At 44.0% G+C, this 19686-nt stretch overlaps 1 protein-coding gene across 1 annotated transcript in view; it reads left to right on the top strand.

Annotated features, from left to right (window-relative positions):
* The window catches only part of DNAH9 (dynein axonemal heavy chain 9), a 369577-nt gene that overhangs the window by 118896 nt on the left and 230995 nt on the right, over positions 1-19686 (top strand). Inside the window, exons 28-30 of the mRNA XM_055258020.2 lie at positions 4192-4296; positions 15475-15632; positions 18809-18947. Coding sequence (XP_055113995.2) covers positions 4192-4296; positions 15475-15632; positions 18809-18947 — 402 coding nt within the window. The remainder of the gene's footprint in view (positions 1-4191; positions 4297-15474; positions 15633-18808; positions 18948-19686) is intronic.

Here is a 19686-nt window from a genome sequence, read left to right as displayed (position 1 = left end):
ATTCTCATTCCACCAATGAGCTCTGACCACAGATGGCTGACTTCATCTTTTTGAATCTTTCTTTTATTATCTGCAAAATGAAGAAACTGAACATATATCCAAAGTCCTAATTTCCCTATTTGACCTAGAAACACAGAAAGGCTCACAAGTAGCCAAGATGAAGGCACTTGTCTTTGCATAAAAGCTCGACGTATTTGTGCTCTTCTGTAGAAGTGGACATTCCCCAGAATATCAAGAGGGGCAGAATATTCTGCAAGGGCAGGCGTGATTTCTGAAAGCAGGCTAATCAACCCCCAACTCCGAGCACAGACACCCACAGAAGACAAGTGCAAAGCTAATATTCATTCAGGCACGTACCATTTTTTAAGAACCAATGTGTTCCAGGTTCTGAGTCACCAAGAAAAGCCAGAGAAACAAAAGTCTCATGAGGTCACTTCTTTATCTAGAAATATTCTGCTCACAACTGAACTTTATATAGCTTCTTTTTTTCTTTTTTTTCTTTGTGTTAACTATTCTCCAATTTTTCTTTTTTTTTTTCTTTTTTAATTATACTTTAAGTTCTAGGGTACATGTGCACAACGTGCAGGTTTGTTACATATGTATACATGTGCCATGTTGGTGTGCTGCACCCATTAACTCGTCATTTATATTAGTTGTATCTCCTAATGCTATCCCTCCCCGCTTCTCCCACCCCACGACGGGCCCTGGTGAAACAAAAATGTAATAACAGATTATCTCCCTCTATCGTTATTTTTGTTATATTGTATGTGTTTTTATAAACGGCCTTAAGTCCCTTTTGTCAACAGGATGACATGGAAATAAATTTTCAGTGAAAAAAAGTTGCATTAAATAGATTAAACCTTTATATATAAAAGTCATGTGCTATATTGACTGTAAAATAAATTTAATGTAGTTATAATTTTAGAAATAATGCTTGCCATTACCATGTATAGCACTCTGTAAATGAGATTCATCCTCTGTAATTTAATCATTTCTGTAGCATAATTTTGTTGTGTAGAGTTGCAGCATCCTGTGGCACCATGTTTTCTCATGTTAAGTAAACAAAGCAAGGATCTGGACCCAAAAATCTTGTCTTCCACATGGCCTTCATCCCCTAAATTTTAGCACAGTTGCTTTTATTGAACACATTAAGATAATGTTTCTCTTTAAGTCAGGCTGGAACAGAAAGGTGGAGTTTTCTCCCCCCTTTATAGAAATGACCTCAGCCTTAGGGATAATTTTATGTTTCTAGATTTTTCTATAGTTGAGCAATGGCAGCAGCACTGCTAAAGTAAGTAGAGTCTCCCAAAGGGAACATTCTGAAAGATACACTCATTTGGATGTAGAAGACATAGTGTATTGATTGAAGAAAATCAGCCAGATTTCTTCAAAGTCATACCTAGAATAGCAAGCAGGAAATGATGAGTTGGCTCCGTGGCCAGGGGTCACTATGGCCATTTTACTCAATTCTATCAAAACCAATCACTGAACCCTAACCCCACCAATTTTTTTAAAAGTACAGGGTGAACGGGGGAGTCTATCCTTATTTTTTTTTTCAACTATAGGCTAAGCTTCCATGGAATACAGGCTAGACACAGGTTAGAACATCATAAATAAGCATAGCCATAGTGAAACATGCCAGAAGGGAGGTGCTCCCTTCCTGGACACCAAATATCCCAGGTAACCAAACAGCCTTACTAAGCTGTTTGCAAACTTCCTCTACCTTTGTTTTCTGGCTGTTCAGAATTATTTTTTATGGTAAAACACTCACAATCCAGTTAATTTATTGAGTATTGCCATTGCTCAGCATGTGCTGGGCATTGTGCAGGATGCCAAAAACAGATCATATGGAGAGAGAGGGAGAGAGAGAGAGAGAGAGAGAGAGAGATGGAGGATAGATGGTAGATGGATTTTAGGTAGATAAATAATAGATGAATGATTGATGAGAGAGAGAGATAGTATAGCCCAATTTTATTTGGAGGGACAAAGGATATATGATATCATCAGGGGAGCTAGTTAACAGATAGCATAACCCTGGGTGCTCATGTGCCCTACAAACTTTAGGCCCTGGAATATTCCAGAGTAGGGGGAGAGCCACAGAGTGGGCTGGTCAGGAAAGACATGTGGAGGACGTGATACCCAACTAAGGCTCAGTTTTGGGGTTGGTGACAGAGCATGTGGCATTTTCACACATTCTAACCCATTAGAATGTCAGCTTTAAAGCCATGACCAAGTTCTATGTGTGGCCAATATTTGTCCCCAGCCCTCATTCTGACTTCACCCTGTGAGCCCTCCTCACAGGACCTGGCTGGGAGAAGGAGAAAAAGGGTGTGAGGTCAGGAAGAGCTGCTGTGCACTTCTCCAGGGGAGATTTTGATGTGTCATTCATGACACTCGCAGCAATATACTCTGTTCAGGTCTGTCCGTAGTGAAAGCTAGAAATAAGTATGGAACAAGGGCTAAGCTACCTTAGAGAGGATCAAAAACAGGAGATAAGGAGGGGAAGGACTGAAAGCCACTGAAAGCATCTCACCTTGAAGTGGGGACTGCAGAAAGAACCTGCAGGCTTCAGAACCGGAGCAAAAGCATTAAGATTGGCAGTCAGATGAAGTGAGAAAGGAAGAACTGGAAGCAGGAATAGGTTTTGGTGAGAGCATCTCAGTCATTCAAACCAGAGGGAATGAGGAACCAGCTGATGTGGTAGTAGACATGGAAAAGCGTAAGAAGCTTAAAATATAACAAGGTAAGTGATACCTCGGGAACATGGGCAGGCAGTCAGTGGTGAAGCAAAGGGAGAGGTTGAAGAGGAGAGTCTAGGCTGTGGTCAAAGACCCTCGCTATCCCCTCTGCCTTAGAAATCCTATAAGCCGTATCACCTCACTTAGCTCATGAGGACTGGGTGTGCAGTGAGCTGGGGAGGACAGGAGAACAGCGCAAAGACTTGAAGCAAAGGGAAAGTTATTGCTTTACTCTCTTATCCAGCCACTTTCTCTGAAAATGACTGCAGTTTCAGTGCTGAAACATCCTTTATATTACAGCTGCAATACTTTCCCCTCTTGACCTCAATTTGGAGATGCTATTGCAGGGACATCAAATGGTTCCAAACCTGAAAGTGTTTGGAATTATTTCCAACCCTCTCTGTAACAACCGTATTGTGGATACTACTCTTATCCTGGATGGAAAACCTATAAAACCAGCCACTTTCGAGATCATCCTGGCCAATATGGTGAAACCCTGTCTCTACTAAAAATACAAAAAAATTAGCCAGGTGTGGTGGTGGGGCACCTGTAGTCCCAGCTACTTGGGAGGCTGAGGCAGGAGAATGGCATGAACCAGGGAGGTGGAGCTTGCAGTGAGCCGAGATCGAGCCACTGCACTCCAGCCTGGGCAACAGAGCGAGACACCGTCTCAAAAATAAATAAATAAATAAATAAATATAAATTTAAAAAAAAATGCTGAATAAATGAATGGGACTTTTCCATTATTTGCATTTCCCTGGCATTTTAATGACGTCTCCTTGCCAATGACCTTGTGAGTGTCTCCCAGGAACCTATCTTTTTGGTTGCCCCATCACTTACCAGTTCATATTGAATACCCAGGATGGTTTTTACTTTTAGGACAGAAATGCATTATTCCCTTGTAAATTCTTTCCCTGCTCTCATTTGAAAAGATTTACCTTTAGTTTTTGTGTGTGTGTTTTTGTTTTTTGGTTTTTGTTTTTGTTTTTTTAAAAGGTGTTATCACCCCCTGTCTTTGTCTCCAGCTCCCTCACCACTCTGGAAAACCTGGGTGGTTGGGCATAGATTTAAAGATACAGACATAAATTTTTCCATCAGTGCATGACAAAGGCTGGTTGGAAGGCTTTTTATCTGTATAGCATAGGAAAAATCATCTTTTATTCATTTCCTGGGATTTTGAAAGCTACAGAATCAACAATAATGCAACCCTGATGACATTTTAAAGGGATTTTCATCCAAGTGTCTTGAAAAGGTTCTGTTTAATCCTGTGACTTCTGTTGGCACCCCATAACCATAAAACATTTAATTGTTCTTGAAATTTTAATACAAGTTTCTGACCAGTGGTCTTTAGGGGGACTAGAAATATCTATAATAAAGGGGATGGAGAATGACTTCAACATGTATTGATAAGCCTGGCCCGTTGGTAATTTAATCTTTGTGCATTTTCTTGCAGTCTTGTGGCAACATCTACAAAGGCCTCGCTCAGACTGGCGCCTGGGGCTGCTTTGATGAGTTTAATCGAATCTCCGTGGAGGTCTTGTCAGTGGTGGCAGTGCAGGTAGGGGCCAGAAGTTGGTGGGAGCTTTTTGGTCTTCATATTGATTACTGCGGAAGTCTATGTCCTCTTGTTTTCTACCTCTCCTGAGCATCTACGTCCCTTTTTCCCTTGTCATTTCATGCCCCTTTCTCCATCCTCTAAAATCAGGCTCCAGGGAAGCTGTCCTCCAAAATGGGTATCCTTCAGTTACCCACCAAAGTAGAACCATTTACCGGCTTTGGGACTCTGTTTCGTTCTCTGTAAAATGGAGAGAAAGAATATCTGTCCTACCTGCTTCATCTGGGTGCAGAAACGTGAGGGCATAGCTCAGCTCCTCAGAAAGGCCATGTTCTTTGGTTATAAACCAAGGCTTAAATTTCAGTTATTTTATTTCCTATTGGAATCTTTGGGCAAGTTGTTCCACCACGCTCAGCTTAATAAAATGAGGAATACAGCATGAATGGTTTTTGAATGAAGTCACTTCTGGGGTGAGATTTTATGTAAGCATGCCACTTGTCTTTCAAGTCATCCAGAAAGCATTTATTAAACACCTACAACATAGTAAGTGTTATGCAAAAGACAGGTGAAGTTTCCCAGTTGAATAGAACGTGATCTCTGACTTGAAAAAAACAAACAAACAAAAAAAAATCTTGAGCTCTTGAGATAGATGTGAGTACTTTCAATGTTCCAGAGGTGACTTAAATTCTGACTGAGCATGAGACTTCCAAATGCATTATATTGAAAAGATGGAGAGGATTTTGGATTTGGGTCAGGATCCTGTGAACAGTCGGAGCAGTAGAAGGGTGAAGGGGAACGTTTGAATAAGCTTTTGTTGAAATTCTGTACCAGGCACTTTTCATACATCATCTTTCACATCATGAAAGATCTTTCACGTCTTTCCACCATGGCCCTGCAAGCCACTATTCTCCCCATTAAGTATGTGGAAAAGCTGAACATCAGAGGGGAACTGTAGCTTGTCCATGGGTAGACTTTTGGAAAGTGGTAAGGTTGGTATATGCACCCTGTGCCCCCACCAACACTGTCCAGGTGCAGATGTGGGCACTGATCTGGTGTCTAGTGGGTAAAATGCCAGAGGAGAAAATAAGGCCAGAGAGACAAGTTCGAAGCCAATAGTAGCAGGCTGAAATGCCTTCCTCAGCAGGCATCAGAGAACCCCCAGAGACAGCCGGGAGGGAGATTGCTCCTCTATTTGGCAGCAATATAAAGGAGGGGCTGAGCAGTAGGAAAACTGGTGGCTGAGGGCAAGTCAAGAGTCCCTCCCAGGGATTCTTACTGCAGCTGCACAGGCTCCATTCCCCCCAGGAACCCCATCTCCAAGATAAAGCACATCGTTTGCCAGCATCTATTCCATACGCCTCCCTGTAGGCTGAGCACCCCCATCTCCTGCTAGGGGCGGCTGGTTTCAGAACCCCCATCCTGCCCTTAACAGAGCAAAGCAATCACAAGGGCACCATGTGATGATCAAAGCTGTGGCGAGGTGGTTGGGACAATGATGTGCCTGGTGCTTCTAGTGTGTACCGCACACCACATAATCGAAAATGGTTTAATTTTGCTTGTGTTTGCTTTTATTTCCAAAGCAGTATGCGCACAGTACAGAAAAAGAGAAACGTAGCTATGAGAGACTCTTTGGTCCCTACAGGTTTCTGTAATCCTTTCAGGTGCAGACAAAGGAATAAGGAAAGCGTTTAGCTTGACTGACATTTTTCTAAGGCAAGTGTGTGGGATTGAGGGGAGGGTGGCAGAAGCGGGGTGGGAGGAAACATCATGCAAAAGGTCGTCCCTGGTGGGGAAAGACGACTGAGCCAGTGTCATCCTTGTTCCCCTCTGCCGTGGCAGGAGCCAGCTTCCATCCACATAGGTCCCACATGTGGTCACCTCTCATCCCACACACTGTCATTTTCACAGGTAGGCATGGACATGGGACTGTGGGTAGGGCACTGAAGCAACCGCAAAGCTGAACAGCAGTAGGGCTCACACCATCCGCAAATCCATGCCACCTTCATCTCCAGCTGCCCTGAAAGCCACAGGCAGTCAAGGAACTCTGCTGGGTCCCTTCACTCATCACTGCTCCAAGGTGGCCTGTCTTTCCATCTCTTGTGTTTGACAGCCACTGACTCTTGTCCAAACTGTTCCTTGATGAAGCTCTGAAAATTGCCAGAATGTGAGGCTCTTCCCTGGTTTCCAGTGGTGAAATATGGTTTTTCCCTTTGTTTGGGTTTGTTCTTTTCAGCAGCAGTTAGTAGAGGAAGGAAGTCAAATGGCTAGCCTGGACACTCTTGGACTGAAACCCTTGACCAGCTTGGCTTGAAAGAGCTGGTTGTGTGCATCTCAGTGGCATCACATGAGTGTAGCTTGAAATGGGCTGTTGTGAGAGTCCCTCTATCATGAAAACTGCCAAATTCTACAAATCAAGGGCATTTTTGCTCTCCTGAAGAGCTGGTTGTTAAAAATTTACCAGCACACCTCTGCCTTGTAAGGATGTAAGCTGAGTGTTGCCAGATCTTTTACATTTTAAAGAGAGACTGGACATCCAGATTTTTATAAGAAATCAAACATGTTTCCTGGCTGCTTTCACCTTTGGCTGGTCACTTCACATCCTGGAATAAGGAATAATGCCAGTGTGCGATGCCGGCTCAGCCACTCACTAGCTGTGTGACCTTGAGCATATCCACGTCTCAAGATCCACATCTATAAAGGGAGTTAATAATATCACCTCCTTGAGGCAGTTGTAATAATTTTTAAATGAGTTAATATCTCTAAAGCACTTTTTTAAAAAGCCCTACAGAGAATAGTCACTCAATAAATGCTTTGATGATGATGATGATAATGGTGGTGGTGACATTAGTGATGATGATGATGTTAATGGTGATGATGGTAGTGGCGATGGTGATAATTATGCTAATGATGGTGATGCTGATGATGATGATGGCGGTGGTGGTGGTGGTGATGATTATTCTAATGATGATGATGATGGAGATGATAATGCTGATGGTGGTAATGATGATGGTGGTGATGGTGATGATGGTGATGATGATGGTGACGACAGTGATGATGATGGTGATGGTGGTGGTGATGATGATGATGATGGTGACAGTGATGATGGTGATGGTGGTGGTGGTGGTGGTGATGATGATGGTGACGGCAGTGATGATGATGGTGATGGTGGTGGTGATGATGGTGGTGGTGATGATGATGATGATGGTGACAGTGGTGATGGTGGTGGTGGTGGTCGTGGTGATCATGGTGATGATGATGGTGACAGCAGTGATGATGATGGTGATGGTGGTGGTGATGATGGTGGTGGTGGTGATGATGATGGTGATGGCAGTGATGATGGTGATGGTGGTGGCGATGATGGTGATGATAGTGATGATGATGGTGGGGGCGATGGTGATCATGATGTTGGTAGTGGCAGTGATAAGGGTGATGATGATGATGGTGACAGTGATGATAATGTTAACAATGATGGTGATGGTGGTGGTGGTGGTGGTGATGATGATGATGGTGACAGTGATGATGGTGATGGTGGTGATGATGATGATGGTGACGGCAGTGATGATGATGGTGATGGTGGTGGTGATGATGGTGATAGTGATGATGATGGTGGGGGTGATGGTGATCATGATGTTGGTAGTGGCAGTGATAAGGTGATAAGGGTGATGATGATGATGGTGACAGTGATGATAATGTTAACGATGATGATGGTGGTGATGATGGTGATGATAGTGATGATGATGGTGGGGTGATGGTGGTGATGATAGTGATGATGATGGTGGGGTGATGGTGGTGATGATAGTGATGATGATGGTGGGGTGATGGTGGTGATGATAGTGATGATGATGGTGGGGTGATGGTGGTGATGATAGTGATGATGATGGTGGGGTGATGGTGGTGATGATAGTGATGATGATGGTGGGGTGATGGTGGTGATGATAGTGATGATGATGGTGGGGTGATGGTGGTGATGATAGTGATGATGATGGTGGGGTGATGGTGGTGATGATGATGATGATGGTGGGGTGATGGTGGTGATGATGATGATGATGGTGGGGTGATGGTGGTGATGATGGTGGTGGCAGTGATAACGGTGATGATGATTGTGGTGGTGACGGTGATGATAATGTTAACAATGGTGGTGATGGTGGCGGTGTGATGGTGGTAATGGGGATGGTGGTGGCAATGATAGGGATGGTGGTGATGATAGTGATAATGATGGTGGTGATAGTGATGAGGATGATTACTATCATTATTATCTGAACACTGCAGGAAATGGGTTGAAGAGAAGTAGAGGCTGGGATACACAGGGCAGGGAAAAAGTGTTCACACCCTGGTCTCACAGGTCTTCTCTATGCCCTTCACTTCTTCTGAGCTGGACCAACCTCGAGCTATCTTATCAAGCTTAATAATGTACTAATCGATGAGGCAGTGCCCAACAGCCATTGTTCTCCCTGGATAGTAGATAGACACTGAATTTGCTTTATTTTGAAGCTGCTCAACACAAGGTCAGCAATGCATTCTCTAAGAGCACTTAGTTCCTGTTTGTTTCTGGAATCAAATGAAATAAGTTTAACTGGGGGGTCCCTGATGCTGTCACACTCTGATCTAGGAACATACCCATCAGAGACATTTCTCAAGAAAGTGGTCTGACAACAGCCCAGGCAAAATCTGAGCAGGTAACATTTGAAATCGAATACCCATCCAAGGAGAAAATTGCACTTAATTATTCACATGGCAATCCAGGCTGGCATATTGGTTCAGAAGCCACACCAGCTGCTGACAGTTCTTCACCACCCTCCCCTTTCCTCCTCTCCGCTCCGTGTCTGTCTGTGCTCCTCTTCCCAGTAACTCCTACAAAAGTGATTATGCTGCTGGTCCACAGCGTCTTTGTCAGTGGACATTCTCATGTCTCCATGAGACTGGACAAGCAAAGTCACATAGCCACTTGGGACAAACATCAGTGTGGCAATTCCAAAAAAAAGATTACTCTGCTATTTAAAAAATGTCTAAGATATTACTTACTTTTTTCTGGAATCTCTTTTTTACTATTGCAATCAGCTGTCTATGCTTTGGGTTATCTGTGCCTGGAGACGTGTGCCATGAGGACTCACCCCAATGCCCTGTCCCCCTCCATGCCCTCTGGCCAGACCTTCCTGGCACTTTCTTCTCTTCCCTGCATTACAAGCCCCAATAATGGGTTGGGCAGAGGCAGGAAGCAAGTAGAAGCAGAAGATCAGTCAGCAAAGACTTGGGAGCCCACCATATCAGGACTCCAAGTACTCCAAGCACCAAACAAATGCTCCAGTCTCAGAGCTGAGGGAACTTCCCATGTAACACCCTTTAAAGAGAAGCTTAAAGTCTAATGGGAAAAAAAAAACCCAGAAACGTTAAAATGTTTAAAAATTGGTGAGTGGGTTGCACTTCCTGAAGGCAACAGACTTCAATCTGCCATTGCAGTGGGAAGCGTGGAGCGGGCCAGGGAGGATGTTAAATAGCACATGGCATTTGGGGCAAAGACTTGAAAAGAGAATGACCACAGGGGACCACAAAATGAGCCACTCTCCTAGAATAGAAGGGCCAAGGTAGAGGGGTGACGAGAAAAAGCCAAGATCCCAGTAGCATAGGGCTAGCCCATGACCTCCTTAAAGTATGTCACCTGCACAGAGACAGCATGGCCTTAATACTTCACTGAGTCAGATGCAAGGCCCTAGCCTGAGTGGGAGGATACAGGGACAGAACCCTCTGTGATCAGCAGCTTCCAGTCATGAGGGGAAAGATGTCATCTTCATGCAAGAAATGCAGCTCTTATGGTCAGATGGGCACACAAGGCTTGTGCAGATAACAAGGATGACCACTGGACATGAGAGCTGCCTTGCAATATATAGAAGTAAACCCTGGCCGGGCGCAGTGGCTCACGCCTGTAATCCCAGCACTTTGGGAGGCCAAGGTGGGCAGATCACGAGGTCAGGAGATTGAGACCAACCTGGCTAACATGGTAAAACCCCGTCTCTACTAAAAAATACAAAAAATTAGCCGGATGTGGTGGCAGGTGCCTGTAGTCCCAGATACTCGGGAGGCTGAGGCAGGGGAATGGTGTGAACCCGGGAAGCGGAGCTTGCAGTGAGCCGAGATCGCGCCACTACACTCCAGCCTGGGCAACAGAGCGAGATTCCGTCTCAAAAAAAAGAAGAAGAAAAAGTAAAACCTAGGCAAATTATCCAAATGATAAGACAGAAAATAAGTTCCATGAAAGATGTGCAATTTTAAGGGCCATAGAGGCTGGAAAGAGACAGTAAAACCATCTGGCTGAGGGGCAATTGTGGGCCATGAAACTGGGATGGAGCAGCATGGCCCAGTGGCAAGAACAGTTCATTGACTTTCAGATAGGTGTCCTGAGAGTGACAGTGGAGGGTGCCAGGCATGGCTGGTGTCATCTAGCCCCATGCCACTCAAACTGTGAGCTTGTTAGAAATACGGAGTCTCAGGCCCCACCCCAGACCTACGGAAACAGAATCTTCATGTTAACACACCCTCCAGTGATTACCACGCACAATAAAATCGGGGACTGTGCGGCTCTGGCACAGTCATCTCAACACTGGCTGCACATTAGAATGGCCTGGGTAATTCTACAAAATAGTAATGCCCGGTGTCCACCCTGAAAAGATGTTGATTTAGTTCCTGCAGAATAGGACCAGTGTTTATCGGTACTTTCTAAAAACTTTCCACGTGGTTCACACGTTCAGCAAATTTTGAGAATCAGAGCTGAGAGAGAGACTGAAAAATGAGGAAAACACCGCTGAGGACTGTAAGTTTGGGTTCACATCAAGACCCCCAAGACTGAGCCCAGTTTGTCCCAGCCAGTACTCTGCAGGGGCAAAGCCTTTCCAGGCCCGGTGGGCCAGAAGGAAGTGGGGACCCAGGCTCATCTGAGAGAGGAAGAGAGGGGAACCTCTGGCCTTTTCCAGGACCTGGACTTTGTCAAGGCTTCCCGGACCCTGATCATTGTTAAGTTCCAATGATTTGCTCTGCAGACCTCAGTTGCTGCTAGATCCTGTCCAGTACAAACCAGGCTAACCAAAATTTATATGAGCACCGATGCTCCAACATTATCTACATCCTTGAGTCTGTTCCACACCCTCCCGTCTGAGAGAGCGAGGTCAGTATGCAGCTATGAATGGGGCCACGTGGACAGAGGTAGGGATGAGTAGAAATGTAAGAATTGACTGGACTGCAGTGGTTCTCAAAGTTCAGCGTGCATCAAAATCACCTGGAGGGCCTGTTCCAACGCACCCCACTGGACCCCATTCCCAGAATTTCTGATATGATTTATCTTGGAGGTGGAGCTAAGAATTTGCATGGGAATTGGTTTGGACCGAAGGACACATTGTGTGGGATGGAGGTTAAGTACCTTCTATCTTCTCAGCCTCAGAGTCCTCACTGGTAAAACATTTGGTCTAGATCAGGGCTTGTCAACCTCAGCACTATTGGTGCTTTGGGCTGATTATTCTATTTTGTGAAGATCTATCCTCTGCATTGTGGATGTTGAGCAGCATCCCTGGCCTCTACCCACTGAGTGCCGACAGCAACCCCCATTCCTTGCTGTGACAAGAAAAGTTTCTCCAGACATTGCCACACGACCCCTGGGAGAGAAGGATTGCAAACTCATCCCCAGTTGAGAACAATGGTTCCTACATAGCTTTCCATTTTTATTTTTATTTTCTTTGTTTTTTTTTTGTTTTTGCTTTTGTTTTTGTTTTTCAGATGGAGTCTCACTCTGTCGCGCAGGCTGGAGTGCAGTGGCGCGATCTCGGCTCACTGCCACCTCCACCTCCCAGGTTCAAGCGATTCTCCTGCCTCAGCCTCCCAAGTAGCTGGGATTACAGGCATGTGCCACCAGGCCTGGCTAATTTTTTGTGTTTTTAGTAGAGATAGGATTTCACCGTGTTAGCCAGGATGGTCTCGATCTCCTGACCTCGTGATCTGCCCGCCTCGGCCTCCCAAAGTGCTGGGATTACAGGCATGATTGTCTTTTTAATGGGTGGCAAAATCATCTTTTCTTATTTTGTGGAAAGTATGCCTCTAAATTATAACAAACATGATAGTTTTCAGAGTAAAACAAATTGCTCTGAAAATGTGTATGTTTGATGAGAAACTGGTCTGTGGCTGGCACAGCACTCCTTCTGCTACAAGAGCGTTTGGGGGAAGTAGCTAAAAGCATGTGCTTCGGCACCAGATTGCCTGGCTTTTAAACTTGAGCTGCTCCACTTACCAACTGTGGGGTTTCAGGCAAGTTTCTTTTTTTTCTTTTAACTTTTTATTTTGAACCAATTTTAGATTTATAGAAAAGTTGTAAAAATAGCATCGAACTTCTACATATCTCACTTTTAGCCTCCCCTTAATGCTAACATCTTACATAAACATAGGACAGTTTCTTAACTGCCTTCTGCCTCAGTTTCTTCATCGGTAAAGTGAAGGTCTGAGACTACCTATCTTAAACAACTGTTAAAAAGCTTTGGATGGAATAATTCACAGAAAATACTCAGAATCGTCCCTCGTACATATTAAGTGCTCAAAAATGTCAGTTATTATTTTTTGTTATTCACTGTGGCTTTAAGATCTTCAGAAAACAATGCATTTTTGATAGAGAAACAGATCCCAATGGGTGAGATGTGCCTGGCAGCCTTAGCTATCAGTTGCCAAATGACCTGTGTGTGTACTTCCTTCCATCTGGCTGGGCTTGCATTTAATCCATACATCCCTAGTCCACCTGCTTCTCCACTTCCCTCTCCCTGCCTCTAAGCATCCTGAAAGACTCTCTGGCCTTTCCCAGGACCTGGACGTTATCAAGGCCTCTTGGACCCTGATCATTGTTATGTTCCAGTGATTTGCTCTGCGGACCCCAGTTGCTACTAAAGCCTGTCCTGGACAAGCCAGCCTAACCAAAATTTCTATGAGCACCGATGCTCCGACATTAACTGCATCTTTGAGTCTGTTCAACACTCTCCCTCAAGAGCCCCTCTACAGAATTTTGCACAAAAGCACAGATGCCTCCAATCCAAAAGTGCATCATAAATTCTTGCTGAGCGTGAGGTTTCTGGGCTTCGGTGTTTCGAGAGAGAATGCTGAGTCAGAATGAACAGCAGAAAAGGTCCCAGGCTCGTGCCTTAGTCTTCACCCAAAGGTAGCAGAGCAACTTATAAACGCTAATTAAACTTGCTTTCCCACTCCCTAATAAGGCGAGTGCTCTGTATATTTTATGTACGGGAAGACTGGGGACAAAGGAGAGAACCAGCCTTTGCCAGTCACGTAACTTGCAGGGTGATGAAAGCTGCAAGAGGCCCCACGGCAGAGCTGGGCTGGGCTGTGAGCCCCACGCAAACCAGCAGAGCTTGATCTGTTTGGCCAGCGTCCTGGCTGCTGAAGCCTGCTTCTGCCAGGATGGCATTGATATTCTGCACGTAGAAAAGAAGTCTCAGTTTCAAACTAATTGCTGTGAGCTCAAACGCATACAGTCATTAGCGCTTCACTCTGGGAAGGGAGCTGAATCCTAATTGTAGAACTGTCATGCATCCAGGCAAACTGTGTACTCTGGAGACAGCCGTGCCCAGTGGTAGGTGGTCCAACTGCACACCCCGCCCTCGCCCACCGTTTCACACACACAACCCTACAGCCCCATCTCCACAGAACTAGGCTACCGTTTGCTCTTCTAGCACCCTGGACTTAGCCGACCTGCTGAGGCTCATTCAAAACCTTGCACCGGCCCCAGCTTTTGGGTTTTGCTTCTGAGAACCTGAGAGCCTGGAAATTCCCAAAGACCTTCTGGGGCTGGGCTGTACAAGGCTGTGGGCTAGCCTGAAAGTGTGTCCCTTTCATCTTTTCTCTGTTGCTGATCATTTTTGCTTATGCATTTCCAAGCGCCAGGTGTGACAATAAATGGTTGAATTTCCCTTCTGCCTCTCCCACTGCTAGAGAGTAATCTAGAACATAGATCTGACTGGGTCAAGCTTCAGGATAAATCCTCCTCTGACTCCAGTCTACATTTAAGAAAAAGTCTGATTTTCTAAAGAAAAAAGCACTAACAGCCCTCTGGGTCTGACCCAGCCTACCTTTGCTCCATCTTTAAAGGGTCACCTGTTCCGGAGGTATAGCCTGGGGGAGGGCTATGAGGAGTTAAACCAAGACAGGGACCACAGTTGCGATGAGGATGGTCACATGGATATCCCTCATGTTAGCTGGTATTTCTAAGCATTTTTCTTTAGGCTATGTACTTCATAGACTCTATTTCGTTTACTTAGAACAAGCTCAGCAGGTAACTGTGGCATCCTCACCATCACACAATACCTGAAAGCACAGGCTCCAGGATCCATTTGCCTGGATTCAAATCCTGATGCCCCAATTAGTAGCTGTGTGGCTTTGGGCAGATGTTTCCATCTCACCATGCTTCTGCTTTATCAGAGATGGGGATGATGTAATTGAAGTGCCCCCCTCCAAGCATGGTGAAGCTCAAATGAGTTACTACATGAGAAGTGGTCAGAACTGTGTCCGGCCAGTGGTCAGCCCTAATACACTTCAGCCATTACTACAGAGAGAACCCACATTCAGGGAGTTAAACACCTGTTTGCTGTTCCCTCCCATGCTGTTAGCCACAGTGTCATAAATATGGATGTGGGCAGCCAGATTCATTTTTTTTGTTTTGTTTTGAGACGTAGCCTCGCTTTGTCAACCAGACTGGAGTGCAGTAGCATGATCTCGGCTCATGGCAACCTCCACCTCCCTGATTCAAACAATTCTCCTGCCTCAGCCTCCCGAGTGACTGGGATTACAGATGCACACCACCACACCCGGCTAATTTTTGTATTTTTAGTAGAGATGGGGTTTCACCATGTTGGCCAGGCTAGTCTTGAACTCGTGACCTCGAGTGATCTGCCTGCCTTGGCCTCCCAAAGCGCTGGGATTATAGGCATGAGCCACTGTGCCTAGCAGTGGCCAGATTTCTTTTAGACATGCACCCAGGGCCTGTCAGTAAAGGGCCTGGGGTGTGGTCATCATGTCTGTCTTTCAGTGAAAGGGTCCACAGGACAGTTCTTCGTGCTGTGTGTGACTACGGAGTTCCAGCTTTAGTTATGATCCCTCCACTGAAAGGCAATTGAGGAATTTCTCGCTAATTGATTGGTTCACCAGGTAAAAAGCATTCAAGATGCGATTAGAGATAAGAAGCAGTGGTTCAGCTTCCTTGGGGAGGAGATCAGCCTGAATCCTTCTGTCGGTATCTTCATCACCATGAACCCGGGCTATGCTGGCCGCACAGAGCTGCCGGAGAACCTCAAGGCTCTCTTCAGGTGAGTGTCAGTTCTGCCCCATGAAAAAGCCCCAAAAGAGAAGTTTCTTTCATTTTTCCACTTAAAATGTGTGACATATATTTTAAAGAAAATTTGGAACATTTGGAAAAGTAGATTTTTAACAACCGTCTTTAATGTCTTTAATGCAGTAAAATTGCTTTTTGCTTAACTGTATTCTGTTCTCCTCTGTATATACATTTTAAATCCATACGTTGGTAGCCTACAGTTGTGGTCTACATAGTTTTGTGTTATTTTGTTTTTTTATTTCATAGTCTCTCATAATCATATCCTAAATATTTTCTTCTATTAGATACTCTTGATAAATCTCATTTCATGGCTGCATACTTTTTTATCAAGTGCATGGTTTACAATGTAATTAACTACTCCCCCATGGTTAAATATTAAGACTTTCTAACATTTAAAATAAATTTATGCATAATGCTGTAATGTACATCTTTGTATATAAATCTTTTTTTCTGTATGCATGATTATTTTCCTTGGCTAGCTTCCCAGAAGTGGAATTACTGTGTTAATGGGTAGAAACATTTTTAAGGCTCTTGATACACATTGCCAAATTGCTTTCTAAAAAGAGTAGTACCCAATTACACTCCTCGTAGCGACGCATGAGAGCACCTCTTTTATTTCACCCTTGCTACCGGTGGACATTGCCATATTTTAAACTCTTCTTTATTTTGATAAGAAAACATAAATACATTTCCTTAAAGTAGCTGGAGGCTGCATTCTTTTTCCAGAAAAGGAAAGTTGGCCCAACAAAGAGAAAATTGAAGAACGCTTCGTGGCTTCTGATTTTCTGGTTACTGAACTTTTACCTAAGTGAGACAGACTGTGGGGAGCTATGACAAAACTGTTCTGTCTCATTTTTGGACTGAGAAACACAGTGCCGTCTGTCTGGAGAGGTTGTCAACACTTTACTGGATTTCCAGAGGCGCAGGAGATCACTGGGCAGCTCCCTGAGTACTTCACTCTCTCATTCGTGGCAAATTCCTATGTCGCTGGAGTGACGGGGGCTTCTCCTTCTTCAGCCAGGTCCCTGTGTTAACCAAGAGCTGCTGGAATGCCAACAAGCTGTCTAAACGGGTGCTACAGAATACTGCATTGTTGGCCATTTGTTTCTACAAAGTAATTATTAAATAAGCCTTGTGTTACAAATGATTATAGAAGTAGGTGATCACCCAGATAAGAATTCTTTCTTACCTTTTTTTCTTGCTGAATTTTTCTGCTGACTGGAACTGTCTTTGCCAGTTCAGAGTGCCATAATAAAAATACTGCAGACTGGGCGGCCTAAACAGCAGACATTTATTTCTCACAGTTCTAGAGACTGAAAGTTCAAAAGCAGGGTGCCAGCACGGTCAGGCTCTGGTGAGGGCTCTCCTCCAGGTTGCAGGCAGCCACCTTCTTGCTGCATCCTCGCATGGAGGAAAGAGGACGAGCTAGCTCTCTGGCCTCTACTTATAAGGGCATTAATCCATTCATGGGCACTCCACCCTCATGACCTGATGACCTTCCAAGGGCCCCATCTCCAAATACCATCACACTGCATCTTGGGGGTACACAACATTTAGTCCATAACACATACCCATAGAAGGAAATTTGGAAATAAACAGATTTTTCAAAATAGTAAGTACAAACATCTACTTTTACATTTAATTCTCTCAAAGGCCCTATGAGGTAGATAGTAATAGTTTCTCCAGTGTTTGGTGAAGAAACAGATGCATTCAGCAAATTGCTCAGGGTAGTAACCCTGGTTACTAGGGTTAGCTAGTGAACCAACTAGTAAGCGGCAGAATGCTAGAGTTTGAACACAGAGCCCCTCCTCCTCCCTGCCCCCAGTCCTGTCATCCAGAAACAATCAGTGTAACCATTTGGCATTTTTTTTCCAATACTGCATCAGTAGTGCATTTCTTTTTCAAAATTGGGATCAGACTCTATATAGTGTAGTATCCTACTTTCATTAACTAATGTTTCTTTGTGTCATTAGATAATTTTCCTTTCACACCACTATTTTTCATGGCTGCATAGTGTTCTGTTGTACAAATGTATATTTACCCTTATGTTCAGGTTGCAAAATAATTTTGAGAATTTTAGCATTTGGTTGCTCCTTTGAATTTGAATACAATGTAAAATATTTCAAGAAAAAAATGTGCTCGAATGAAATGTTTTTGAAAATTTCATATCAGTGTAGGGAAAATGCAATTAAAGAAATGTAACAACCTGTTACATACCCAACAAATTAATAAAATGTAAGTAATTTTAAAATCAAATGTTTTTAGTGCCAGAGGAAAAAAAAATACAACAAAGCCTTCTATAAATCGCTTTCTATATTATTGTATATGCCATTCTGTGTCAAGATGGGGTTAATAAGTGTTAGGTTGGTGCAAACATAATTGAAGTTTTGCCATTGAAAGTAATGGCAAAAACTGCAATTACTTTTGCACCAACTTAATACATACTTTAGGCTTCATCATTAGAAATTTACATTTGTATTCAAACAAGTACAGGATACGCCCTAGGTGTCTAGGCTTAGAGGAGACACACATTTGGAGAATGAAGAATAGGGGAACTCTCAGTTTCTTGAAAGTAATGGCAAAAACCACAATTACTTTTGGACCCACTTAATACATACTTTAGGCCTCATGAGAAATTTACATTTGTATTCAGGTAAGTACAGGATAAGCCCTGGGTGTTTAGGATTAGAGGAGACACACATTTGGAGGATGAAGAATAGGGGAACTCTCAGTTTCTTGTAGATACCCAGAGAAACTCAATTCCTTATTCTAAGCCTCGAATCTACTCTAGACAATTTGCTTTACTAATTCATGCCTTGTGTAAGACACACTAAACTCAAGTCACAAGACTTGAGTGGTAGCTCCAAGTCTGTCCCTGCCTGCTAACATTATCCAGCCCCTTAAGAAGGCAACTTCATTTCCTTTATCCTTAGCTAACTCATCTCTAAGTTGAAAGTCTTCATGCTAACTGCAGGAGCACATAGAATAAATTGAAAGTCTTAGATGAAATAATGGCTCAGGTCTTTCCATGAGTTTTTGCACTCACAGATGCCTCCATGTGTGATCTCAGCCAGTGCCTATTTTCTTGCAGTCTCCTCTTCAACACTGTACTTGGGAAACTGACTGGGCCTTCTGTCTTTCTATACTCAGGCCTTGTGCGATGGTGGTTCCAGACTTTGAATTGATCTGTGAAATCATGCTGGTGGCAGAAGGATTCATTGAAGCCCGGTCATTAGCCAGAAAGTTCATCACTCTTTACCAGTTGTGCAAAGAGCTTCTCTCCAAACAGGTAGGATCTCTAGGGAGGCTGCACAACCAAGCACCGTGCAACAGCCCCAGCTCTGGAAACGTTCTGGAATAAATGTATTAGGAAAACATACTCAGGCTTTCTCATAGAAAGTCACTGTGCCCATAAGCATATCGAAAGCTCTGAACACTTCCATTTTGGAAGTGTTCGAAATCACTCTCTGCTAAAGATTTATGTTCACTTTTTTAGCTCTGCATTTTTCAAAATTAACCTCAAAACTCCATTTTGTAATAGAATACTTAGCAACACTTCACAGATACCAGCGTCCCATGAGAGACATTACAGTGGCCAATAAAAAACCCTGGAGGAAATGGTCTGTACCTGAAGGGACATAGATGAGGAGGGTTAGGGAAGCAGGTTAGATGTTAACCAGCTTTGTGCTTCTCATAGTTGTTTGGCCGTTACCTGTAGCTTCTGCCTAAGGCAGGAGGAAATTCACAGAAAAATTGCACCTTAGCAAAACATTACCTGCAAAGTTTCTGCCTTGAATGGAGAATTTCTTTTTGTCAAGGATAGATGACCAAGCTTCCCTGGGCTGTCCCCAGTGAGCTTTGGGAATATCTTGTTTTGATTACCTTTACTGCCATAACACAGGCTCTCTCAGCCATGTGGAGTCTGTCCAAGATGCAGAAAATCCTGTTTTCCTCATACTTCTTTTCTCATTGTATCCCCTCTCTAGGTTCTTTCCCAGCGGTGACTTCCACTTTTACAGCTTTATCCC

This window comes from Symphalangus syndactylus, chromosome 20 (assembly GCF_028878055.3).
Source record: "Symphalangus syndactylus isolate Jambi chromosome 20, NHGRI_mSymSyn1-v2.1_pri, whole genome shotgun sequence".
Taxonomy (NCBI): Eukaryota; Metazoa; Chordata; class Mammalia; order Primates; family Hylobatidae; genus Symphalangus; species Symphalangus syndactylus.
The sequence above is the reverse complement of the archived record's forward strand: the minus strand, read 5'-3'. Positions and strand labels throughout refer to the sequence as shown.